Below are 23,130 nucleotides of genomic sequence, written 5' to 3'. Positions count from 1 at the left end.
TGTCATATAAAATATCTCCCTGCCCCTGAGTTTGTCATCCCCTCACCAGCTCCTTACCTTGAACACATACGTAGCTCCACCGCCTCCTCCTCCGCCCCCTTTCACTTGAGTTTTGTTCACCATTGGGCCGCTTTGTTCCAGGCAGATCTTGTTCAGTATGCCGTTGGACTGCAGGTAGGAAGAGAGATGTCAGCTCACAGAGGAATTGTTTTCATGGATGTCAGATGTGTATGAGAAGGCTGAGCAGTTGCCAAGCCCCAGCTGCTGTGAGTCTGAGGTTTTAGCATTAGAATTGCCAGCAAATGGCCAGCTGAAAAAATGGACATGCAGGCAGGAACTGAGAAGCGGGGCTCAATGTTGCCCTTAGAAATACAATTCCAGTGACATTTCAGTTTTTACAGTTTTTTTCGTTGACCCTTTTTTTTTTACATGGCAGCGTCCTATTCACAGTGATGGCATAATGTCAGTGACACAATAAGAGGAAGAGTTTATTTATATGCTGTTTGCAACTTAAGTGGAGTAAAGGAGGTTGATGTACGTACACTACATCTATACTGAATTAGGGGTGGACGTTTTGACAATTTTAGATCTTGATCACTCTTTAAGATTGACCACCTCTATACTGAATAGTTAATTACAGTATGTAGCAGATGTGTTAATAGAGACAGATTTGGCAGAGTTAGTATGTTTACACAATTAAATTAATTAAATAAGATTAATATTATATCGAATTAATTCACCAAAGAGGTTAAGGTTTGTCAAGCTGTATCTCTATTAGAATATTTGATTTATTTTCACATTCCACATTTTTTTGCTGCTTACCAATAACACAATGTCATCTTTGTCATTTTAACTGATTGTTTAAACAGTCAAAAGCTGCGCATTTCATTTTTCAGTCAGCTTGTCGTTGTTCCACTCTGTTTCCCAGAAATACAGCCTCTTTGTAAAAATGAAACTGGATGTTTTGTTGGCAAATGATGCTGGATGCGGGGGCTTTGCCACAGCTGAGGTTTTGTGAATTGATGTGTCTGCCTTGTGTGTGCTATCATGCTGAACTGCCTGGAGCCAGTCTACTCTGTGAGTGAGAGGGCAGAAGTTTCCTCCCCTCGCTCACACACACATACACACACACAGACAGACACACACTAACTCTCACAGTCGCTCATCGCTCCCTCGACTGCCTCATCTGTCTGAACCTGAGCTCTGAGGGGCGGGACTTAAGTGACTGTGAGTGACAGCCAGAGGGGGGATAAGGCAGTGCATTCAAATGTTCTGGGAGAGTTTTCCTCACTCGCCCTGTTCTGTCATTGCAACTCCGCTCTTTGAATTTGAGTTTGAGTCTGCAGGAAAAAGAAGACAGAAAGGAGGTGTGTGTGTGTGTGTGTGTGTGTGTGTGTGTGTGTGTGTGTGTGTGTGTGTGTGTGTGTGTGTGTGTGTGTGTGTGTGCATGGTAGAAAGAGAAAGACGCCCACAGAGAGGGAGTATTTGTCAGGACAAGGGGGGTATCATTTCCCTCACTAGAGGGAAGGATAGGTGTGAGAAAACACTGTTCCACAGCACAAATCACTTTCAGAGTGACCCTTGGAGAGAGTTGCCGCTCCTCGCTGTCAGAACTGGGGGTAAAAAAGAGGAGCCTTAAATGACTTTCAGTCTCATTTTGGAACAGCCCAGTCCCTCTCTGCTGTCTTTACTGAGCACTTCAAGACATACCGTTAAAAACTAATGACTGGATAACAGTGGTAAGGACGTTCTGCCTCTTGAAAACAAAGCCACAAAGCACAACAAACACTTCAGGTGCTTCACGTCCTGGAATAACTGCTGTAATACAGGAGGGCTGCTAGATCAGCAGCTTTTAATAATTCACTTCCTACAACTTGTATTTTAAGCTCTGATCAACAGCTCTATAGTCTACTTCTGTGTTTTGTCAAAAAATGTTAAGGATCTATTATTATTTTCCTCCTGTAAAAAAACATAAAATGATAAGTGCCAATTTTGGCACCTAACCCCTTTCCCCCGATTTTCAGTGGCAGGACAGGCCTTAGTTTTCAAGCGTTTAAGTAGCGGATGATGGATGGTTTCACTGACGACTAGAGGGATTGTGTGGGGGTTTAGTCTCAGTGTTGTGAACTGTGAGGGGAAGCAAGCTGCTATACTGCCAGTGAAGAAACTCCAGAGCATAATGGATGACAGCCACCCCTGGCAAAGGAACAGAAGTAAACTTAAGAGAGACAACGGGGAGATCACTGTGAGCTTCGATCGCAGATTTAAACAGTTGTTGGTGGCTGTAAAATGTGACGATTTAGAGCATGGGTATCCAAAGTGAGGTTCAGGGACCCCCTCAGGGTCCAAGTGGTGAATCGCTGGATGCAACCTTTTATTTCAGAGAGAATTCTTTCAGGACATTATCCTATTTAAGTCCAACTGAAATAAAATAGCTTTTTTTCTGTCCCCATGTATATTTGCTCTGTCAGCTGCTGTCAATCAAAGACAGACAGGGACGAGCATCTCCAGGCAACTGAGAGAAAAAGGAGTGTTTCTGATATTTCCCCAGAGCTATTCATATAAAAGCAACTTCAATCTTCCTAAATTGCCATCATTTTGAGAAAACAAACATGCATAAGGAAAAATAATTCAGAAAGTGGAACAACACAGCATATTTACAGCTATTTTAAGTAGATGCATGAATTGAATCTGCATTATAATAGATCAACAATCATGATCTTGAGGAAGGCCTGAGGGCCAGAGTGTGCAACACTTTTTTCTACTTTCTTTCTTACTTTTGACATACTGTAGACTACAGGCCCTCTTATATTCCTGAAGATCTTTTTACAGCATGATAGCAGAACTATAGGGAATTAAAAAATACTTACATTGGGACATGCGTCCTCTCCCTGCTGCCCCACCAGGATGTAAAGCTGCTCGCCCTTCCTCAGCAGGAAGTCTCCTGTGATGTAGACACCATGGGACCGGCTCATGGCCAATACGCTTCGACCGCCAGCTGCACCATAGGCTGTTATTCTGGGGGTGTAATGTGTAGAGACACACACAGACACAAACAACACACGCATTAAAAAATCTCATCAGCAGGATAATTATCCTAATGATAAAGGAAATGAGATGTTGGTTACATTTTTCACTGTTTGCATTTAGGTTTGAGAGTTTTTTATGGGCGAAGGGGAAAATGTATTTATTGTATATTCTAAGCTGTACAGTATTGATTATGAGAGGTACCTCAAGGCTGATAAACAGTCCTTGTGTATTACTCCTGTGATGTGGTGCACAACATTAAATAAAACCAAAATTAATTTGGAAACACTTTCACCCCGGGCGATTTTAATAAAGAAAATATTTTGACCTAGCATGGTTCACTATTCTGAAAACACACACACACAAAACCAGGCACAGAATACAGAGTGTGTGCACACAGTCACACAGAAACAGACATACAAATACACACACCTTTGTAGCAGCAGACACTAATTTCAAATGCTCCAGTTTTCTTGCCAGGCCGAAAAAAAATAAACAACTTGATTGGTTTTTGGGAGCGCTTCGATATTTCTCTTCCCTGGTGGTTGTGCTTGGTTGGGGGGAGAGAGAACGCTGCCCGGTGCTCAGTAGCTACCTCAGCTGTTTGCCTAATGACTTTTGGGAGATGCAGAGCGCATATTCATCTCTGTGGCCGTCTGTCAGCTTCATTTACAGACTCTGCCAGCTTAACCAGGCCTGCATCAAGACCACAAGTCTGGAGTTTGTGTGGAGACAGAAGGTGTTTTTCCAAAACTCCAGGACATGTGTTAAGACAGTCCACGCTGTTTGTTAGTTAGGTATTTTAAGACTCAAGGGTTTTGGCTGAGTGTAGCTGGTTGTGTGTGTGTACAAGTGTGTGCGTGTCTGTGTGTGTGTCTGTTTGTTTTCGTGTTGATGTGGGAGGCCTGCAGCTTTCAGAGACGTTTTTGTTTGAACCATCCAAGTCCGATCCAAGTTAAACGCCTCATGTTGTCATGAATGCCCACAGGAGGAATATTGATCCCCGCACAAGGTGGTGGATCTTACAGCATTAATCCTAGAGCAGAACACAGTGTGAGGTCAAGGTGCCGAGGCTGATTGTTGAGGTATTTCGAAGGCCACCAACATAGCCATGGAGGCGGGTGGTTTTGGGGATTTTGGAGTCAGTGAATCATGCTATTTAGTTGCCATTACTCTAGCATCTGCTCCCTCCTGCACGAATCTGATAGTGATATTTCTCTGTTTGCTTGTGGAAGATTGATGCACTGCTGATGCACAGAGGACTGGAGGTGGGCGTGAAGAAGAGTCTGTTATAATAGCAAAAATTGTGAGTGTGCTGATGTCTGGGAAAGAAAGGTTAAGTGTGTATTTTTATGTTCCTATGCTGAGTGCTTATGGTGCCAAGTGAATATACCTAATGATTGGCCCCACAATCTACTCAGACCCTTAAAAAAGAGACCCAACTGTTACAGAGTGGGTGTTGTATGAATAATGGTACGGTTTGATGTGTGCTCTGAGGCTTTATACTCTGGCAACAGCCGTACCTGTAGGTGCCAGTTTCCTGGACCCGCCACGTTTGAATGCCTTTGAAGGGCCCTCGGGTGCCTACTGTCACGTTGACGTTGCTGTTCCTGTAGGAGTTGAGGCACTGAGTGGGAGTTGGGCCTTCAGGTCCCACAGCTCCACAGGTATGAAAAATCCATTTTTTGGCTGCACATGGAGAAAAAGGGAAAAAAATACAAAAAAACATTTAGCACTTAATATGAGCGCACAGCTGTAGAGGAACACATTCTGTATTCAGTCACACATGCACTTAGGCAAACTTAAAGATGATAGAGCGTCTGAAATTCACAGTGCACCGCAGACTCATTATAATTTTGTCTCACATTCACACCACTTCAACATTCCCCACGCCTCCAGTTTCACATCAATAAAACCAAAATACAGAGATATGAAGAAAATTATCACATATTGGGGCGGCACACTGTGGGCTACTCACGAGCTGCTACTATCATCATATTCACAAGTGCAACAGGGGACGTGGTGACAGGATCACAGGTGACAAAAATTTCTCCTCATTTTCCGTGTAATCCCATGTGTCGGTGCTAATTGGAGTTCTTTTCACTGTAATTAGCACGAGATTAGTCTTGTCAGTTGGACGTGGACGGACTTAACACTGCAGTGCTAAATCCTGATTTAAGGCTTATGAACACAGAGCAGCAGGGAAGACACCAGGGAGTGAAGCACCTCTGCTTCTCTCTCTCTTCATTCTCACTCTGACCGGCTGTGAACGCTCGGAGACTATACTTGTCATTCATTTCAGAGCCGGGATGCGAAGTCAAAGTCATTCCAGAACAACTCAATGGCTTTCATAGCCTCTGAGTTGCAGCTCTATGTGATTGTAAAACTGTTTGTGATAAGAAACTTACAGATTGAGCTTTTTTACTTTTTAAAGTAAACTGATTGAATGTTGACGGGATACACGGGAAAGAGAAGAGCTGGCAGGAGACGAGTACAACTTAAGCTTATGATGCTCTCACCTTTCGCTGTTCAAGTTGCCTGCTGTGTAGTGCCTATTAGAGCGGGAACCCAGGAATTGAGATCCCAGTATTTACAAGGATCTCTCGCCAAAATCCATTTCCTGTGACTGAGGAAAATAACTGCTGAAAGCTGGTTTATTTAGCAAGTGTGTACCTGTATGTCTTATTAATTATCCACAGTTGAGTTGTGGCAAAAAATGTGCTTTCACAAGAGAAGTGTGATTTTGGACTGTAATCATTTTAAAGCCACAGAAAAACATTCATCTTGCGTGCCTGTTTCTGTTGCTGCCAATCCAAACCATGGCTAGCATTCCATGTAGTGCATGTCGAGCATCGCGTTTGTCAGTCTGATCCTTATTATGACTGGTCCAAGAGCCCTCCTTCCTACAAAAGCTCTTTTGAGTTTGGTAAAGTGTTGCCAGCAGAGGCAATTGCAAGCAGGCCAATACTTTCAAAATCACTTTAAACACCACTATGGTAAGAGAACGATTTGGAGTTGAGCCTGGTCTTAGCAAATGCACTCCTACTGTAAAATAAACATTGGTGGGGGGTGACTGGAGTTCTGCCTGGCTCCCATCCAGCAGGAGTAAATTGATCCCTCAAGTCAGTATTTTCAGCACCCAACAAGGTAAAAAAAGAGTAAAGACGGCTGGAAATAAATCCATCAGTGGAGCAGAAAAGCCTCCATAGCCAAACAGTGCTTTAGTCTTAAATCCCACTGTACTTAATGGGTTACTGTGAGATGGCAATCAGTTAAGGTAGGATATGCTTAAGAAAAAGGAGTGAAGAAGAAGAAGTGAATTCTACACTATTTGACATGAATAAGATCCTTGTTAGGTAAAGTGAGCTCGACCTTCTGACATTAGCGCTGCGTGTATTGAAGACAGCCAAGTCTCCCGTACGCTTGCTCTCTCCCATCTCCCTAGGGTGCGGTTTGGCTTCACACTTCAACCCAGCTGATCGATCTTGTTGGTCCATCAATATGAGTGGGTTCTAATGCACACACACACACACACACACACACACACACACACACACACACACACACACACACACACACACACACACACACACACAGACACACACGCACACATACACGCACACACACACGCCAAACACACACACACACGACCACACAATCACAAGTGGTGTAATGAGCCATTCTGTGATGGGCACTTGGCAGAACAAACAAAAACAAGATGTGCTCTCACAGATGATAGTCTTCTCTAATAAGTGTGGTGTACACACTCGTCAGCCCCTCTGACCTGCTGCACACACACACACACACACACACACACACACACACACACACACACACACACACACACACACACACACACACACACACTATGCACTTACATGTCCCCGGGGGAGACTCTCTCACTCTGCCTGACTATTATATGAATCTCCTTTTCTGTGAACTTTGCCATCATCATAAAACACTGGCCTCCATCAAAGAAATGGGCATTGCAAGAGATGGAGACAAACAAAGAGTCTGACAGAAAAATGTCTCTGATCACATTTCTATACGGACAGTGATGCTCTAGCAGTCTTTATCTCCTTTGAACATTATGAAACAAGACTACAGTAAGCATAACATTCTTTATGAATGACAAAGGGAGTCCTTGGGCCAATCACTTACAACAAAACAAGTGTTTCAGTGCCCAGTTCAGCCTCTGAATAGTTTTAAATGAAGCATTGAGACTCTTTCAGTTTCCTGAAAAAATGATCACCACTTGTGTTGAACTGCTATTTAAATGAGTTGTAATGGTGCCCACACATGATTAGCTGTAAAACTGCTCTGCACTGGCTGTGTCGTTGTTTTCCTATGGCGCCCAGTGAGGTGGACTTTGCTACCCTTGGCGTGACTCAAAGGTCAAATTATTTCAGCTTTGACCTCAATTTCTGCTGACCTTTCATGACAACAGCTGTAAGTGATCTTGCGAGGGAAAGTAATGCATGACGAAATGACAGCAGTCAGATGATGCTTTAAGGTTTGTGAATAGGCGTATAGTTTACAAACTTGGCTAAGTCTAATGCTTAAGGGCACTTTTTCATCACGTCTTCAGTGCCCTAAATAGCAGCGAGCCAAGAGCAGATTTATTATCATCTGAAGGCAGCTTTTGGCATCAATTTCTTTATTTGTGGTGTTTTTTCCCCCCGGATTGAACCATGAATGGAATAGCCTGGTTACATGTCACTTTTTTCTCAGTTGGAGAAACAATTGAGCCGATTAGAGCTTTATGGGTTGGACTATGCCAGGCTCAGAACGCGACTCCCCCAAAGGGGCCCTGGTCATGGTTCAAGTTTTGCCTAATGCGGTATGATGAGCAAGCTTACATTCCTGGAGGTTTACTTTGAAACATGAACTGCATATTTGCGCTGTGAACCTTGGGATTGTTGTCACAAAACATAAAAAAATGCTGCCCCAACAACATTCCAGAACTGTAAAAGCCACTGTACAGTATCTATGTGTCTGATAAGCCTTAAATTCAGGGATCTGTTCCCCAGTGCCCCATGCATTGTTTATGTGCTTTTGGGTCTGAACACCTGCTAAGAATAAGGATGTATTCCTCTTACAAAAATGTCATAGAAAAATTCATTCCTCACAATTCCTACATCTCAGAACCTCTCATGCAAATGTTGTTCTTTGGGGTTTACAGTGAAAAGAATTCTACTACACTACTACCGCAAAAAAATTTAACTTATTGGAGTTTATGGTTGAGTTTCATCCTCAGGTTGTCAAATATTGACACTTTAGGTTGGCGTCTGACCCGATCTGCAAACCCAAACCTTCAGTAGTTGACAATCTGGGGATGACACTCAACAATCAACTGTCTTTCTCCAGGAGATTACATCTTCCTGCTTTAAACGACACCTTGGTTTAGCATAATTTTCTTATTTAGTTGACAAATGTTGAGTTAAATGCTCTTAATAACGCCATCGCAGCATCTGTTATGACTGAAAAGAAACACAGATGGGACAGATAAGCCAGTCACAACTGATCAGTCACTGCAGGGTAAAAATAACCCCGTCACCCAAACAGAAAATTAAACGACAATTCATTGTGATTATCAGGAGGTGATTAAGCTTTAATTTGACATGTTACGAAACAAGTATTCTCAACATTAACTGTGTAATGAAGACTGTGGCTCAACATCCTGTGCTTGGTCCTTTGAGTTCTACTGTTGTCTGCACCACTGCTTTTTTGGTTGAATATGTGAGATTTTGAACATTATTGTAGCTGCACACTATAGTGAGCGTACATTATAGTGTGTGAGTCCCTCTCTGTCCTCCCCACATTCATTTTTGACGTGGCAGCCTGGTGACAAACATTCTCATATTAGAGCAAAACAGAACACTAAAATATGTAACATTTGAGGCGACAAACAGATTATACCGTAACAGAATCTTAAATTATATTCAATCACTACTGCCTGGTTTTACAGTTTGATCTGAAATGCGTGAGCAAAGTACCTTCAAAGGAAAGCACTTAAGAAGCACAACGAAGACATCCGTACTTGTTTTCGCATGCTTTTACATGCCTTGCGCTGCTTTCCTCTCTTAGCATGTAGCCACATCCTCCTTATCCTGTGACAGTTGTCCTCCTTGGGCCAGCGATTAGAAAGATGGATCAAGGCTGGCACGCCATGAATGGCTCTGAATGCTAAGTACAAAGCTTATGGAGCACAAGAGTCCAATTAATTACAAAAGCCTGTTTCGTGTTGCACTGCTCGTTATCAGTCTCATATCTGTCTTGGTGACTAATGTTCCCCCTCTAAAACTCAAAGTAACAACAACTAGCTAACTGATTGCCGCAGGCCAGTGTTTATGAACAAGCATAGAGTGAAGCATAGACTCACATCTCCACTCTACAGCTAATTAACAAGCATGGCCAAAACGTTCTGGGACCAACATCTGCTGTCAGTTACTTTCAAGAGCCAATGGGATTGTTTCAATCACCATCCCTTCTGTCTTTGATTCAATGCCAGTTTTCATCGACTCCAAAGAACTTTTGTTGTTGTCTGTTGTTGCATGAGCGGAAGTGGAGCACCTTGATATGAAAATGTGCTGTCTGTTCAAAGAAGCTAATGCTTGTACTGCTATGCTTTTGCAGATAAGGTGTAAATATAATGGAATTTGATGCAAGTGTTATGGAATGTTGTTTTATTGTCTTAAAAGAACATGAAAACAGGTATCTTAGTCAACAACTCTCTCTCACACACACATGCACGCATGCACACACACACACACACACACACACACACACACACACACACACACACACACACACACACACACACACACACACACACACACACACAGTGAATGGCCAGAGAAAAATAAGCCCCGCACTCATCTTGAGGTTAGCGACACATACCTTTCCCATCAGGAGAGGTAACCAAAGAAAGAAAGTGAAGCAAGCTCATCTAGGTTGACTTTTTCACTTCCCACCCCAACGCAGCAGATGAGTCAGCAGTGAGAGGCGGGTGCCGCACAGGTTGTGAGAGTGGTGAGAAATGAAAGTGACTGCTGCCAGAATAGTGGGGAATCAATGGAGACGGGGGGAAAGAACACGAAGAAGGAAAAGAATGAAGGTGAAGTTGGGGTGAAGGGGAAAAAAAGAGAGCAGGGGGAAGAAGTAGGACAGACTGAGATCAGAGGGAGCACTGACAGACAGACACGATGGCAGGGTGGGAGGGCAGTAATGTGAACCAACAGACAGTCAATAGCAGCTTTTAAATGGCGAAGATGGGAAACAAATGGCCAAACAAAAGCGAACAAAATGTGCTGGACACAGATATGGTGGCAGAGTGAAAGGAAAGATGAAGGGGCGAGTGAGAGGAGACAAGAGACGTTGACGTCGGTGGGGGTTAATCATTGAGCGTGTCGGGGGAAGAGGAGAGCCTTGTCGGAGTGACAGGTCTGCTGAGCTAAAACCCTCATCAGGCTTGCTGTCCTGCCCCACAGACGTCAAAGCATCAGCTCGAGGAGAGGAGAAGGGAGACGCTTGGCGAATGTTAACCGCTCAAGGCTGTCTTTGAAATGGCCAAGGTATAACTGCAAGTTCAACTTCTTTCCCTCCAGAGTTAATATCTATGATAATCACAAGGGCGAAAGCAGTGTGATCTCAAAGTCCCATCTTTCTCTGAGGAGATTTAAGTTGTCTGGCTTTATTGTAACCATACTGAACATTACCTGTGTAAGCACATTAAAATAACCTTTTTGTTGCTGCCCTTGCAGCTAAATCCTGGCAACAAACTCCCCGGTATGAAATACCCTTTATATAATATTGTATGTGCAATGTTTCCTCAGATGCCATCCGGCTCAGCGTGACTGTCAGAGTAGCCTTTGTTTGCTGAGTGACCCATGCCTGTGGCTCCGTTTCAATGCATAATCCTGTAACATTATCAAATCATGTTAGCTGGCCAAACATTGATGTCTGATCTTCTACTGTCCCTGTCTGAGTCCAGAGAGACACACAGACGGCTCTGTGTTCAAGACCAAAGACTGACCCACATCACAGACATTCAGTCTGACAAGTCTCTGCACAAAAAGATCAGGAAATTAACATATTAGAGCCCTCACATGCTAAGTTGACTATTAGTCCATATTGGTCTGCCATTGAGCATTGTAGTTATGGCTCAAACATCACTTCTACATATTGTGGTGTGTCAGGTCTAGTTGGTGAACAGCAGCTGTTCAACAGAAGAAATGCTGTATGTTTAATGAAGGAAGTCAGTATGGGAGAGCTGTCTGAATGGCTTAAAGGACTACTCCAAAGATTTAGCATCACTACAACTATAACATTGTCAGATTCACAATGGGAAGTTTAAAAAAAGAGGATCAAAACCAATGCAGCAGAAGCAGAGATATTGTCTTTTTTTCCATTCTTCTTCCTTGTCAAACCTGCTGGCCAGTGGCTTATGTAGACTTTGCCCGTTATCCTCAGGCAAAGATGAGGAGTGGGCTTCAGAAGTCCGGTAAGCCCTCTTCTTTCAAGCTTCACACGCCCATATTTTATTTCATTTTCAAACCAGGCGTCTTAATCCCTAACTGGTGTAACTGACATCACTTGAGGCAGCACCCTTTGGAGCCACACAAGACTTTCTAAAACTTTTTTCACATGTGCTGCAGTACTCCCCTCCACCTGTAAGTGGACTTTGATGTGTAAAATCTGTAGAGTTCCCCTTCAATCAGTGATGTAGAAACTTTTATCTCAGACCAATTTTTAAATTGTTTTCAGAACATGTAATGAAACTAGGGATGGACGATGTTGGATTTTAATATTTGTATTGGACCAATATCCAATATGCCGATATTTTCCAACTCATTTTGGCCAGTTGCCGATGGTGATAGTGATAGTGATATAAGCACATATAATGTAATAATATAATGTTTATTTCCAATCAATGGTGATATGATATATTATATGATATTGATATGATACTGGTGATATGCAAATATTATCCCTCAATGACATTACAACAGACTAACACTGGCATTAAAATGGTGAGTTGTTTTGTGCGTCATGCACAATGTCTCTGGATAACAAAATAAAGACAACTGACCAATATTTTTTTATTATAATATAATTGTTATAATATTATTATTTTTTTCATGTAGGATGAGAAAGTTTATTGGCTCTGGCCTTTGCATGCACAACGTGATGATTCATATCAGTTTATCAGTGGGTCTTTTAGGGCCTGTAGTGTGTATGTGATTCAGTTTCAAATGGAAGGCTAGCCTCTGTACCCTCCCAAATTGATTTGCAGAGTTTTTAACAGCGTATGAATGTCACAAAAGCCTTTTATGCTGCCTGGGAGAGAAAACAAGATATAGATGAATGCAATTACAATCCTGGAGTGTGAGAACACTGTCCACACCAATCATCAGTTTGAAATGGAAAACTGCAAAGTGCTAGACAAAGTTCACATTCATTCAACATTCGTACAAGTGCTAAGTCATTACATGCTTGTCAGCAAACTATTTCTGAAAAAAGGAGTATCCAGTATGCCTCAATAAAGACTGACCATACAGTGTAACTCTAAAATTGTACTGGCTGATATCTTTCAGCACAGAAGCTCAACAAGTCCAGTGTACCTCGAGCATTTCATAACTACTAGCTAAGGAAATGTGTTTTAGAGCAGGTTTGATATGAAAGTAACTTATGACTTTAAATATAGAAATTGAATCTCTGCTTGTCCTTACCCTTTTGAAGCAGAGAAGTGAGAGAGTGCTAGGTGGAAAATGTCAAGTCTGTGTAAGTGGTTCCATTGACATTCTCAGGAGACAAATTGGAGGATTTTACACTTCAAAACTGCCCGTCCTGCTCCATTTAATGCCAAAGGAGATCCCTGCAGCACTCTGTTGGCTGTGGACACGGTGCAGACCAGTAGGGGGCACACTTACTTTGTTGCAGCCCATGTTCAGCATGTCTAGAGTAATTGTGAATCATTAATCCATGCAAGCATACATGTGTGTGTGTGTGTGAGAGAGAGAGTATGATACAGAGCAAAGGAGAGTGCAGGACAGACAGAGAGAAACAGATGCACAGACAGTGTGAGTGTGTGTTCTCTTATTTAAACACTTACAGTAATCTGGGCCTTCAAACGACGGGGGTGTCGCCATGATGGTTGGTCTAAACGGCAGCCTTGTTGTGCTGGTGGCCACTGGTGGAAACTCACCGTTGGCTGAAATGAAATATAATGCATTTATTGAAAAGACTGTACTTTCTTTCCTCGGTGTTGAGCAATGAAGTCCTGTTGTGGTTACACTGAAGAAGTCGAAGAGCTGAGCACAGTGGCTTCAGACCCCTCACCGGCACAGAAAATGTGGAACCACCAGCAGGGGTCATTCTTTAATTTGTACCACCAATGGCTACACAGAGGGAGTGGAATTCATAACATCCAGCTCCTCTCTATCGCTCCCCTTCTCTGTTAGGTCCTACAGTAGCTGGGTAAGCACTGCCTTCCCATGACTGACATCATAAGCTTGCTGGTACCTTGATCTCTTCCCCTTAAATTCTCACCCAGAATTAAGTCTCCCAGGCAAATGGCCTGGTTGATTGCCTATTGCGGTTCAAGATAGAGGAACCTATTTCTCTCTAAAATATGGGACACTCATCCCAACTACTGTGATGGTTGGACGCTGATCAGGAAAACAGTCACCTGGTCCCATTCTCTATTTTTTGGTAGAGGTAGAGAAGCAGGATTTCCTGTGGTCGCCTGGCTGAATCACTGAACAGATGAATCAATTTCTTTGATTAGGTCCATGCTCTGCAATCAGTGGTATAAAAGGTTTGCCTGAATGATGTGAGAGAAACCTGCTGCCACATCTGAGGCAGGACTGCAATCAATGCAACCCTGTCATCTGAACATAACAAAATACTTTTCCAGTAGGAGGGGCTGAATTGACAAAATCAATGTCCAACAACACCCTATAGGGAGAAAATATATTAAAATCTTGAATTCAAACATTTGTCAACAATAGCCATCGTAAACATTGCAGAGCATGCGCCATTTCCTGTGAAATATGAACACTTTTTCATTCCCACTCTGCAAAATTTTCACCCGATACAGCTTCCACATTAGCTGCTATGAATGTGTCTGTGACTTTAACTCTGTTTCCAACTCTGGGTTGTTGAAGACTTCTGTCCAGCATCTTGTTTCTTTGATGTAATGCTTGGTAGAAAAAGCCCTCGGTGGCTCTGTTGCTTGATGACCCTTGTTGTGAAAGCAGATGACTTTTGTACAAGTGAGATTATTTCAGAGCGGTCAGATAAGGTTCGCTGTGGTTTGTGGAGCTGATAGCACTGCCATCATGCAGGGCTATGACGCCAGACAAGGGCATGGTTCAAATCTTGACCTGCTGCTTTTTCTAGTCTTGCCTCTGATTTATAACTTTTATAAGAGAGCAGGATACTGTGTATGCCACCCATAGAGGCTGCACTGCCTGGTTGGCTTTGGAATAATAGAGATCTTTGCTGTTTCTGTCAGACAAACACAATGCTCCAGTCTATCAATGCTGTTGAGAGCCTTCCTCATAGTCTCTTCATTAAACATGTTCACTTTGCCAGTATTGATACTTGAGGCATGCAGACATGCATTGTGAATGAAACTCTATGCACATATGCATATTAAGCTCTATATCTGTTCTGCATATGGAATATGCTGTTGTGAGGACTACAGGATTAAATGGTTTCAGGGCATATTTGCATTTTACACAGCAAGAGAAAACAGGAGGTTTCTAGTTGTAGACTGGCCTTTGTTGTAGAGGAGCAGAATAGCATACTGTTTGTTTACACTGTAGCTGCCTGATATTCTCTATAGGGTTGCCCTGGATGGCAAACAGCAGCATAGGATGATTTAAAGGTTTCATGAGAGTATTTTCCTTCACTTGCTCTGCTCCTCTAAGCCAAAAGTACTTCTCGAGTAAAAAGTTGCAACTCCATATCACAGCCCTTATGCAACAGCAATACTTTTCCCATATACAATATGTATATTTACTATATTTATATTTTAGTTGTTGTCGTATTTAAATATATATATTTATATATTTAATAATTTATTGGCAATATAATATTTAATACATCAAATGATATGTTCTCTATATATTGACAAATATACCAATTATTGACATTTTTTGTATATTGTAAAACAATATATCGTGTGTTTTCCGAAAACATATTATCTAGTAAAGTATGAAAGATATGTTTCAAGGAACAAAATACGTATCAGAATATATTTTCCCAATGTACTATCAGAACATATTTTGTAATATATTCTTGAAAAAGCCAATAACAATATATTAGCATGTGCTATCAAATACATGTGAATTAGCTCCATATATTAACACATTTCACTGTATTATGCTTGTTGGGTAAGGGACCAAAAACCCATTAATGAGCAGGTGGTGTTTCCAAACCTCAGAAAATAGTTCCATGAGCTGAATATCAAGCGGAAATCCGAGTACAAGTTTCCTAATTGTGACGAGCTGATGAGTTGCTCACATTGTGTCATTTGCGTCCTTGGTGAACAACAAATCATGGCTGTTTCGCCTGCCATCATTCTGGATACGTCAGGGGACAAAAACAAGACTTTTCATCTTTATCTCTATAATCATTTTACCACCAAAACACTCCCTCTCCTCCATCCCAGCTCCCCCGTCACCTCGGGCTGGAGGCTTACCGTTTATGACAGTATGGCAGGGGGCTCCCACAACAGCTGCATGGTTTGGAAAGCTACTGTGTGGCGCTGTTCCATTTGGTCCAAGAAAAAGCTTTGACTTAGAGCTAACAACCTGACATTAATATTATTTGTGCTTAAATTGAAACTTCACCTTTGGTCCTCTGGGTCATATTTATCATTGAAGGGAATCAAAATCTTCAGCTGGTGGTCTCTACTTTCTCAGATTAGAAACATCTTGTAAGTTTGGCCTCAGAGCTTTAAGAAAACCTCTGCAATGCTTACCAAAAACTGGCAGCTAGAAAATCAATAGCTCATTCCCCAGCCCTGTAATCCTCAAATAAATATGATCGTCTAAGTCTCCACTGCTTGGAAGCTTTAATACAGATAGTGTTTATGTGCAGATTTGATGGATCACATACCGCACGCATCTGACGGCAATATGTTTGATTGTTTGAGTATTTCTTTCAACACTGTCTCTCTGTAAGTACAGTAAGACCCCTAGATGCGTTATGTATACACAAGTTCAGCAACTTTTCATATCTTCAACAAAGTCGCTAACAAGGCTCACTGCATTGTGATTCTGAGCAGGAGCTAACACGCTGCAGCAGGGCTACGGAGCAGACAGAGCTGGAGTGCAGAGCATTGGTATGCTGCTGCAGCGGGAGGAGGACTCAGCAGGTCCACCACAGAGCAGCATGAACCAGAGGGCAGGGCGACAGCCGGCGTGGCTGTCACTGCTCATTAGCAGGGCACTGTAAGATGCCTGAAGCCCACCAGAGGCCAGCCACAGGAAGAGGGGGCACCTCAGATCCACCCAAAATATCTTGAGATTGTCATAGCTCGAGGGAAACATACACAGTACAGACACATCATGCTAACTGTCAGTATTAGTTCTTATTGAAACATGGCATCCAAAGCTTTTCTGCCACACAGCAAATTTAGAAAATGTATGCTGTGTGTTTTCTCAAATGCAAAACAACCTCCTCGACTTTTGGATATTCCTGATCTGTTAACTTGCATGTACGGCTCCTATGTTTGTATCTGAATCTAAACGTGTCTGATAAACCTAGAAGAAACCACATATTAAATAACTTCCTTTAATTAGCTCTAATGTATATGTCATCACTGTGAATACACTGAAGACTGTAGAACATCTGTACTTACTGGTCCATGGTATGTCTTAACACCCACAGGTGCAGGTGATAATTACTGAAACAAGTAAATGTCAGTAACTGTAGTTTTATTTAATGCGTTACCTTGGCAGATAACACAGTTAAAAACAAACTAGACCTTCATTGGCCATTGATAAAACTCTGTGGATAGCTGTTTATGTAAAGCACAGTTTAAACATTGTTTTCATGCAGCCACTAGCTCCACATAGCAATAATTTCCATCCAGATCTCAATTTTTGCATTAGTAAACCTTTTGAAGAGCATTGCAAAGACTCTCAAGTGATGTCAACATCCAGCTACTGGGGAGGTGTGTTCACAGTGTGATGCTGGGGAATCTCTATTAATGCAGATCAGTGTGTGGGAAAACAAATGATGGCATATAGCAGAGAGAAAAGGATGAGCTTCCTGTGCTCAAATAAACTAATTTAATGATGCTGGTGAGGACAAAATGATAAAACTGTCAGCCAGGTCTAACACCTGAGGGGCAAGGAATGCATCATCAAGCACACATGTCTGCCAAACTATACATCACACTAAAGCCCAGAGAAGTGTGGGAATAAGGCCACGGATGGCTGATCCTCTGCACGATGTGTTCACAGTATGTTTTCCCACCGAAAGATATTACACAGCCATGTCATAATGCTCAGAGATCCATCGTGCTAATCACTCACAGTGATCACTCCTGGAAACGACGTCTTTTGCTGAGCTTCAGCATCTCCCATCAGTCGGTCTGATTGATAGACGATAAAATGTGACTGTGTCGAGTGTGTCTGTAGGTAATGGATACCTGGCCTAGATTAAGAACTTGGGATCTGGAGAGGGAGCGAAGCGGGGACAGATGATCCCTCAGCGCTGCCATACCAGTGCTGCCGCTCCGGAGGCCATAAAACACAATTGGTGTGCAAATATCTCCTGGAAAATGTCGTCTCTTTAAATAACGAGCCTCTGACCCAATAAGCCAGTGTTGATCCAGGGCAATCGGTGACTCTGTTCCAACAGCAATCTCTCACATCATATTTAGCTGTTGACCTCATGTTATCTGATGATTAACAATTAAGGCAATAGACTGTGATAGTGATTGTATCTGTATAAATTACGCAAAAACGTCATCTAAAGGTGAGCAAAAAATAGATTACACCTGTATTACAAGTGTAATGCACTGCAGATGGATTTAATGTTTTTGTAATGTTTTTAAAATTGTAGAAAGTTGTAGTCTGATATTGAAATGACTTTCTCAATAAAAAATGGAATTTTGATTTATCATACTGCTTGTATTAAATGAAAAAGTAGCCGTGTGCAGTGATCTAGAAAATTGAGGATGTGTAACATTGGGAGGCATCAGATGCATTGAGAATTTTACATTCAAATTGGTGACAGGTGAATCGTAATCAAATTGAATTGTAAGGCCAGTGAAGAGTCACACCTGTAGCAACTAACGATTACTTTCATTAATGATTAATCTGCCAATTATTTTCATGGTAAAGTGATTAATTGTTTAGCTTCTATAATGTCTGATGAATGTCTTCACAATTTCCCAGAGCCCGAAGTGACGTCTTCAGTTGCAACAGTCCAAAACCCAAAGACTCTACCGTCATAAAATATAAATAAAAGCAGCAAGTTATTACATATAAGAAGCTGGAAATAGCAAATGCTTGACATTTTTGCTTGAAAAATGACTGAAAGGATTAATCAATTATCAACTAATCATTTCAGCTCTTTTATACGTTTGAATGAAATGAAAATGAAATTCTATCTCGAATCTATCTGTTGCAGTAACGTTACCACACCAAGACCTTTACACCATAGACAAAAAACCTGACAGGGTCAGTTTTATAATCAACCCCACATCACAATGCATTCAATTAAAGCAGTAAAAAAAAAAAAATCGGATAGTGTCAGAGGGTTATACTCGTACCCCTGTCTCCTGAGTCTAATTCTTGGTCAGGATGTAGTCTGTTTCATTTTAACACTGTTCTCATTGTCAGAGCTATAGTCAGGTACAGAGATGCTCTGCCATTATTATTCCTGCCACAGTTCAAACAGGTTCCTCCAGAAAGGCAGAGATGAGGGAGGCACTGAACTCCTCACCTTTCATTCTCCTGACACCAGACTCAGTTGTCATCTTACTCCTGTTTTTTTATACTGATAAACCATCTCAATTACAGCACAAAAATATCTGGAAGGGTGATGTGAGGCTTGACCTTTATGAGCCTGCAGTGCAACACTGGAACATAAGCCCTTATCAATCAGCAAGCTATATTGTGGCAGATTTTGAACTGTTCTGACATTTCAGGACACATCATTTCCATAAAGTTTGTTCAATGTATCTCTAAGCAAAGCTGCAGTAGGTTTAAAATAAAGATATCATTTCTCAGAGAGAGGTAGATGTGTGAAGGTGTAATTTTAAAAGCGTTTAATGAGAATTCCAGAAAGTTCAGCGTTGCATTAAAAGACAATTTACTATATTATAGCTATGTCATGGGAATTGAAATGAATAAATCATGAAAAAGTACTGTACGCCCTTGATGAATGCTCCAAAGTGTACAAAACTGCCACTCAGTCAAATAATTTTGCTGTAAAACATGAACATAGGGCAGACCTGTATTGATTATTAATTTAATATTTTTTTCCCCCATTGTGCTTGTCATGGTCAATCAATCAAGCAATCGGTCAAACAACTCCATTAATTCAACCCAGGTGCCAAAAAAAGACAGACTCAACATTTTTCTAGTACTCACATGCCAGGAAGCAGTCCATACTGAAAGAGATGTTGTCGAGAGAGATGGCTGAACCGGGTCCAGGTCCATCTTCTGTGCTGAACTGCAGCCAGAACCTGCGGAGAGACAGATCTCTTTTAACAACCTCACTGCTGGTGAATGGTAGGAGAATTTCTTTCTAAGATTATGTGAGGAAGAACTTATCATGCTTTAAAAAAAAAAAGGTTTGTCTTTAGAGGGTGTGCATTGTGTGCCGTATGACAGCTCAGTCTGTATTGTTAAGAACAGCTAGGTCTTTCAGCATCAACATAAAAAAAAACGTCTTTTGTGATGAAACACATTTTCTAGTTTCAAATGAGATACTTTCATGCACGAAATAATTTAGGCAGGCACTGTTACAAAAATGTAGCTTTATTTATGCATCTAAAAGGGTTGAAGTTACATGTTTGAACAAACAAACAAGTTATAGTATATTATATAATAATATAATATAATATGATATATTAATGTGTGATCTTTAGACATGCTGGGAGATGGAATTTAAGTGAGGTTAGCTGTTCCTTTTGTCTCCAGTCTTTAAACTAAGCTAAGCTAACCAGCTGTTCACATGATGCTGGTATTTATCTTATCACCCAACTCCCAGGCAAGAATGTGAAATAGTGTATTTCCCAAAATGTTAAACTATTTCTTAAAGTGGTCATAAAGTGGGAACAGACAACTTCCTCCCTAGCATTTCCAGGTGGTATTATTGTTGACGCCACTGTCACAAAGACAACTGGATCTGTTCATAGGCTGTCTGTCGATGTAACTGATAGCAGCTAAAGTAAATATGACTTCTGATTCAAAAATCTTTCCCCTTCAACCCCATCAATTATTCAGATATGAGGTCTGTATCTGTCAGTTTTAATGTTTAATATGTCAGTGTATACTCACATTCAGTAGTATACATATACTGTCTGTTGTGTCCCGACTTTTGTCTGCACTTCAGGCTGTATTTCTGAGTCTATTTAAGCTCTACAAAGGTCACTGTGCAAAGAGTGGCAGGTTCACCTAGCGGTTACGGACATGACATTCTAATTAAGAGCACAAGCACAGCTGACTACATAACCCTGGAATCAAAAATTAATCACTCTCGAGGGACCAGGATTATCCAAGCTTGAATAGCAAAGAAACCCCCATTCAGACAAACAGACATGAACAACCTTATCTTGGGTTTCTCTTTTTTCTTTCTTTACTCGGTTTAGTTTTAATTTTGAGGACAAATCAGGGCCATGGCTAATTGGAAGGCAAGTAGGGTGGGTAGTGTGCCTTGTGTATTGATTTTTTACTCTCTTTATCACAGACAAGTGGAATAAAGGGGGGAATATTTTGCACAACTGTACACATGGAAGGTCCATGGCATAAGACTAGGGTCCCTGTGGGATTCATTAATTTGTGGAGTTGAGAGGAAATGTTTCCCGGAAAACGGAATGTAAATGTTAAAAATCTGCATTTATGAGAGGTGAAAAGAGGGAAAAGGAGCTTCTTGGTTCTATTTCTTAAGACTTCTTTGGCTGTGAGAGAACTTAAGGATACGTGTGTGTGTGTCAGAGGTTTGTTCAGATAAAAGTTGGATGACTTGTTTGCTCTTAAACACCCCAAAGTGGGAGTTTGATGCCTTCAGGCAGTCCAAACCAAGTGTAAAACCAACGTGATGTCACCCATTGGTTTGTAAGCTACTGTTTTGGAGCATCAGTTTGGCATAATGGCAGATACAGTTGTGGATTTGTGGGGCCAGAAGTGACCATAATTGGATGCAATGGTAGAGCTTGGGAGGATATCCGGATTGGATCTGACTGAGAACCCAAGCGCGGCATGTTAACGGCTTTTCAGTCACAGTAACCACACCCCAAAGCAAACCCTGCTTGATCATCTGTTTACTCTAAACGGGTCCATAATTAACAAATAGAACATCATGCTGTATTGTAGAAGACTTGAAAATAGCGATTGAGACCAAACTCATAGGGAAACTGTTTACTGAGGTAATAATCAAGTGACTGATCCAAAACATGCAGCTTAATGTAATCAAACTTTGTCAACGTGGTGGAAAAGGTAAGTGTTTATTGTACCAGTCTGCCAGCCCGTAAAGGGGAAGTGTGACGAGTTTCCAACCCCTTTCAAATTTGGGTTCACTGGCTGAATGCCACAGTCTGCGCTGCTCCTCAGGGCCTGTGCTGTTCTCCACTATCCACAGTGACAGCGACCCCTTCTGTAAGCCTCCAGAACACAGCCGGAATCGCACCTGTTGGAGTAAAGAGGAATGTTGAGTGTTGATTTTTCAGCTAGATGCTGATTAATAAAGTGTGTCAGCAGATAAAACAAAACAGCACCTTCAACTTCCTTTGAATATTTCTGACAACCTGCCAAGTGTGTTATTCGTCAAGGAAAGGATGCATTTAAAATTGCATCGAGATCAATCGGCAACAGCCATCTGTTCAGTTCTAATTATTCTAAGATTAATAGAATTCATCCAGGATCGTAATTTGGGTTATTTCGCTATCTATGCCGCTCCTGCATGCTTCAGCACAAATCAATCTAATTTCTATGTTTCCAGCAGGGATATGGTGGGTGTGAAACTGCTTAAAATTAAACAACACGCAGGCCGTAGCGAGAATTAAATGGGGAAAGGAAGTCTGAATCCAAAGCTCGCTAACAAGCATGAGATGTGACCACGTCCCTCTACAGCATTTTATTGGAGCCAAGAACATGATTCTTGCTTCAACAATTTAAGTGGAACAGATGCTGGCTTAAGCCTAATGAAAAGCACACGTAGAGACGACCAGAACATTTAATTCAACACTTTTATTCTGAGTGCTTGCATCACGCTTGTCAATAGCAGGTTGCAGGTCCTTATCATCAACTGCGGGACCACATGGTGACCGTTTAAACATCAAGATTACAGGCACTGCACAGAGCACACTGGGCGCGACATGAAAGTGAACGTGGTCTGTAGCTAATACCCAAAACTAATATCCTCCACATAGTTGTCCAAGAGCAGACAAGCTGGATTGAACAGCACCAGTTCAGTGTAGAGAGAAGGATTTAGGGTGCTAATCTGGAATCATGGCTAATCTTTGGCTGTGTGCCAAGGCGCTGGGAGACAAGGTCTGCAATGGTCTAGTACTACCTCCATTACACTCCACAAATATCAGACACCTCCAGTTCACACCTGAGAAGCTTCTTCTTCTGCATTTTTATTCTTTTTTTCTTCTGGTTTCCATGTCTGTCTTCAGTCGAGTTGCCAGATTAAAATGTTGGCAATTTTCATAACCACATTACTGATGGATTAAAATGTGTATGTATGTATCATCTACATTTCTTTGATACGTGTCATATCAGCTTCACATTACACGTGACTTTCATGTAAGGATGTGGAGGGGATGCTGGTGGTATGACCGCTGACTGAGACGGCTTCCAAGGGAGAGACCACTGTAACTTATATATTTTTAATGAGGGATCACAGTAT

The 23,130-nt window shown here is 41.7% G+C and overlaps 1 protein-coding gene across 1 annotated transcript in view; it reads right to left on the bottom strand.

Moving 5' to 3' along the window:
* LOC140995361 (ALK tyrosine kinase receptor-like) overlaps positions 1-23,130 on the bottom strand; it is a 354,190-nt gene that overhangs the window by 25,811 nt on the left and 305,249 nt on the right. Inside the window, 6 exon segments of the mRNA XM_073465334.1 lie at positions 58-168; positions 2,871-3,018; positions 4,551-4,716; positions 13,142-13,240; positions 19,647-19,741; positions 21,734-21,906. Coding sequence (XP_073321435.1) covers positions 58-168; positions 2,871-3,018; positions 4,551-4,716; positions 13,142-13,240; positions 19,647-19,741; positions 21,734-21,906 — 792 coding nt within the window.

Source organism: Pagrus major, chromosome 5, assembly GCF_040436345.1.
Source record: "Pagrus major chromosome 5, Pma_NU_1.0".
Classification (NCBI taxonomy): domain Eukaryota; kingdom Metazoa; phylum Chordata; class Actinopteri; order Spariformes; family Sparidae; genus Pagrus; species Pagrus major.
The sequence above is the reverse complement of the archived record's forward strand: the minus strand, read 5'-3'. Positions and strand labels throughout refer to the sequence as shown.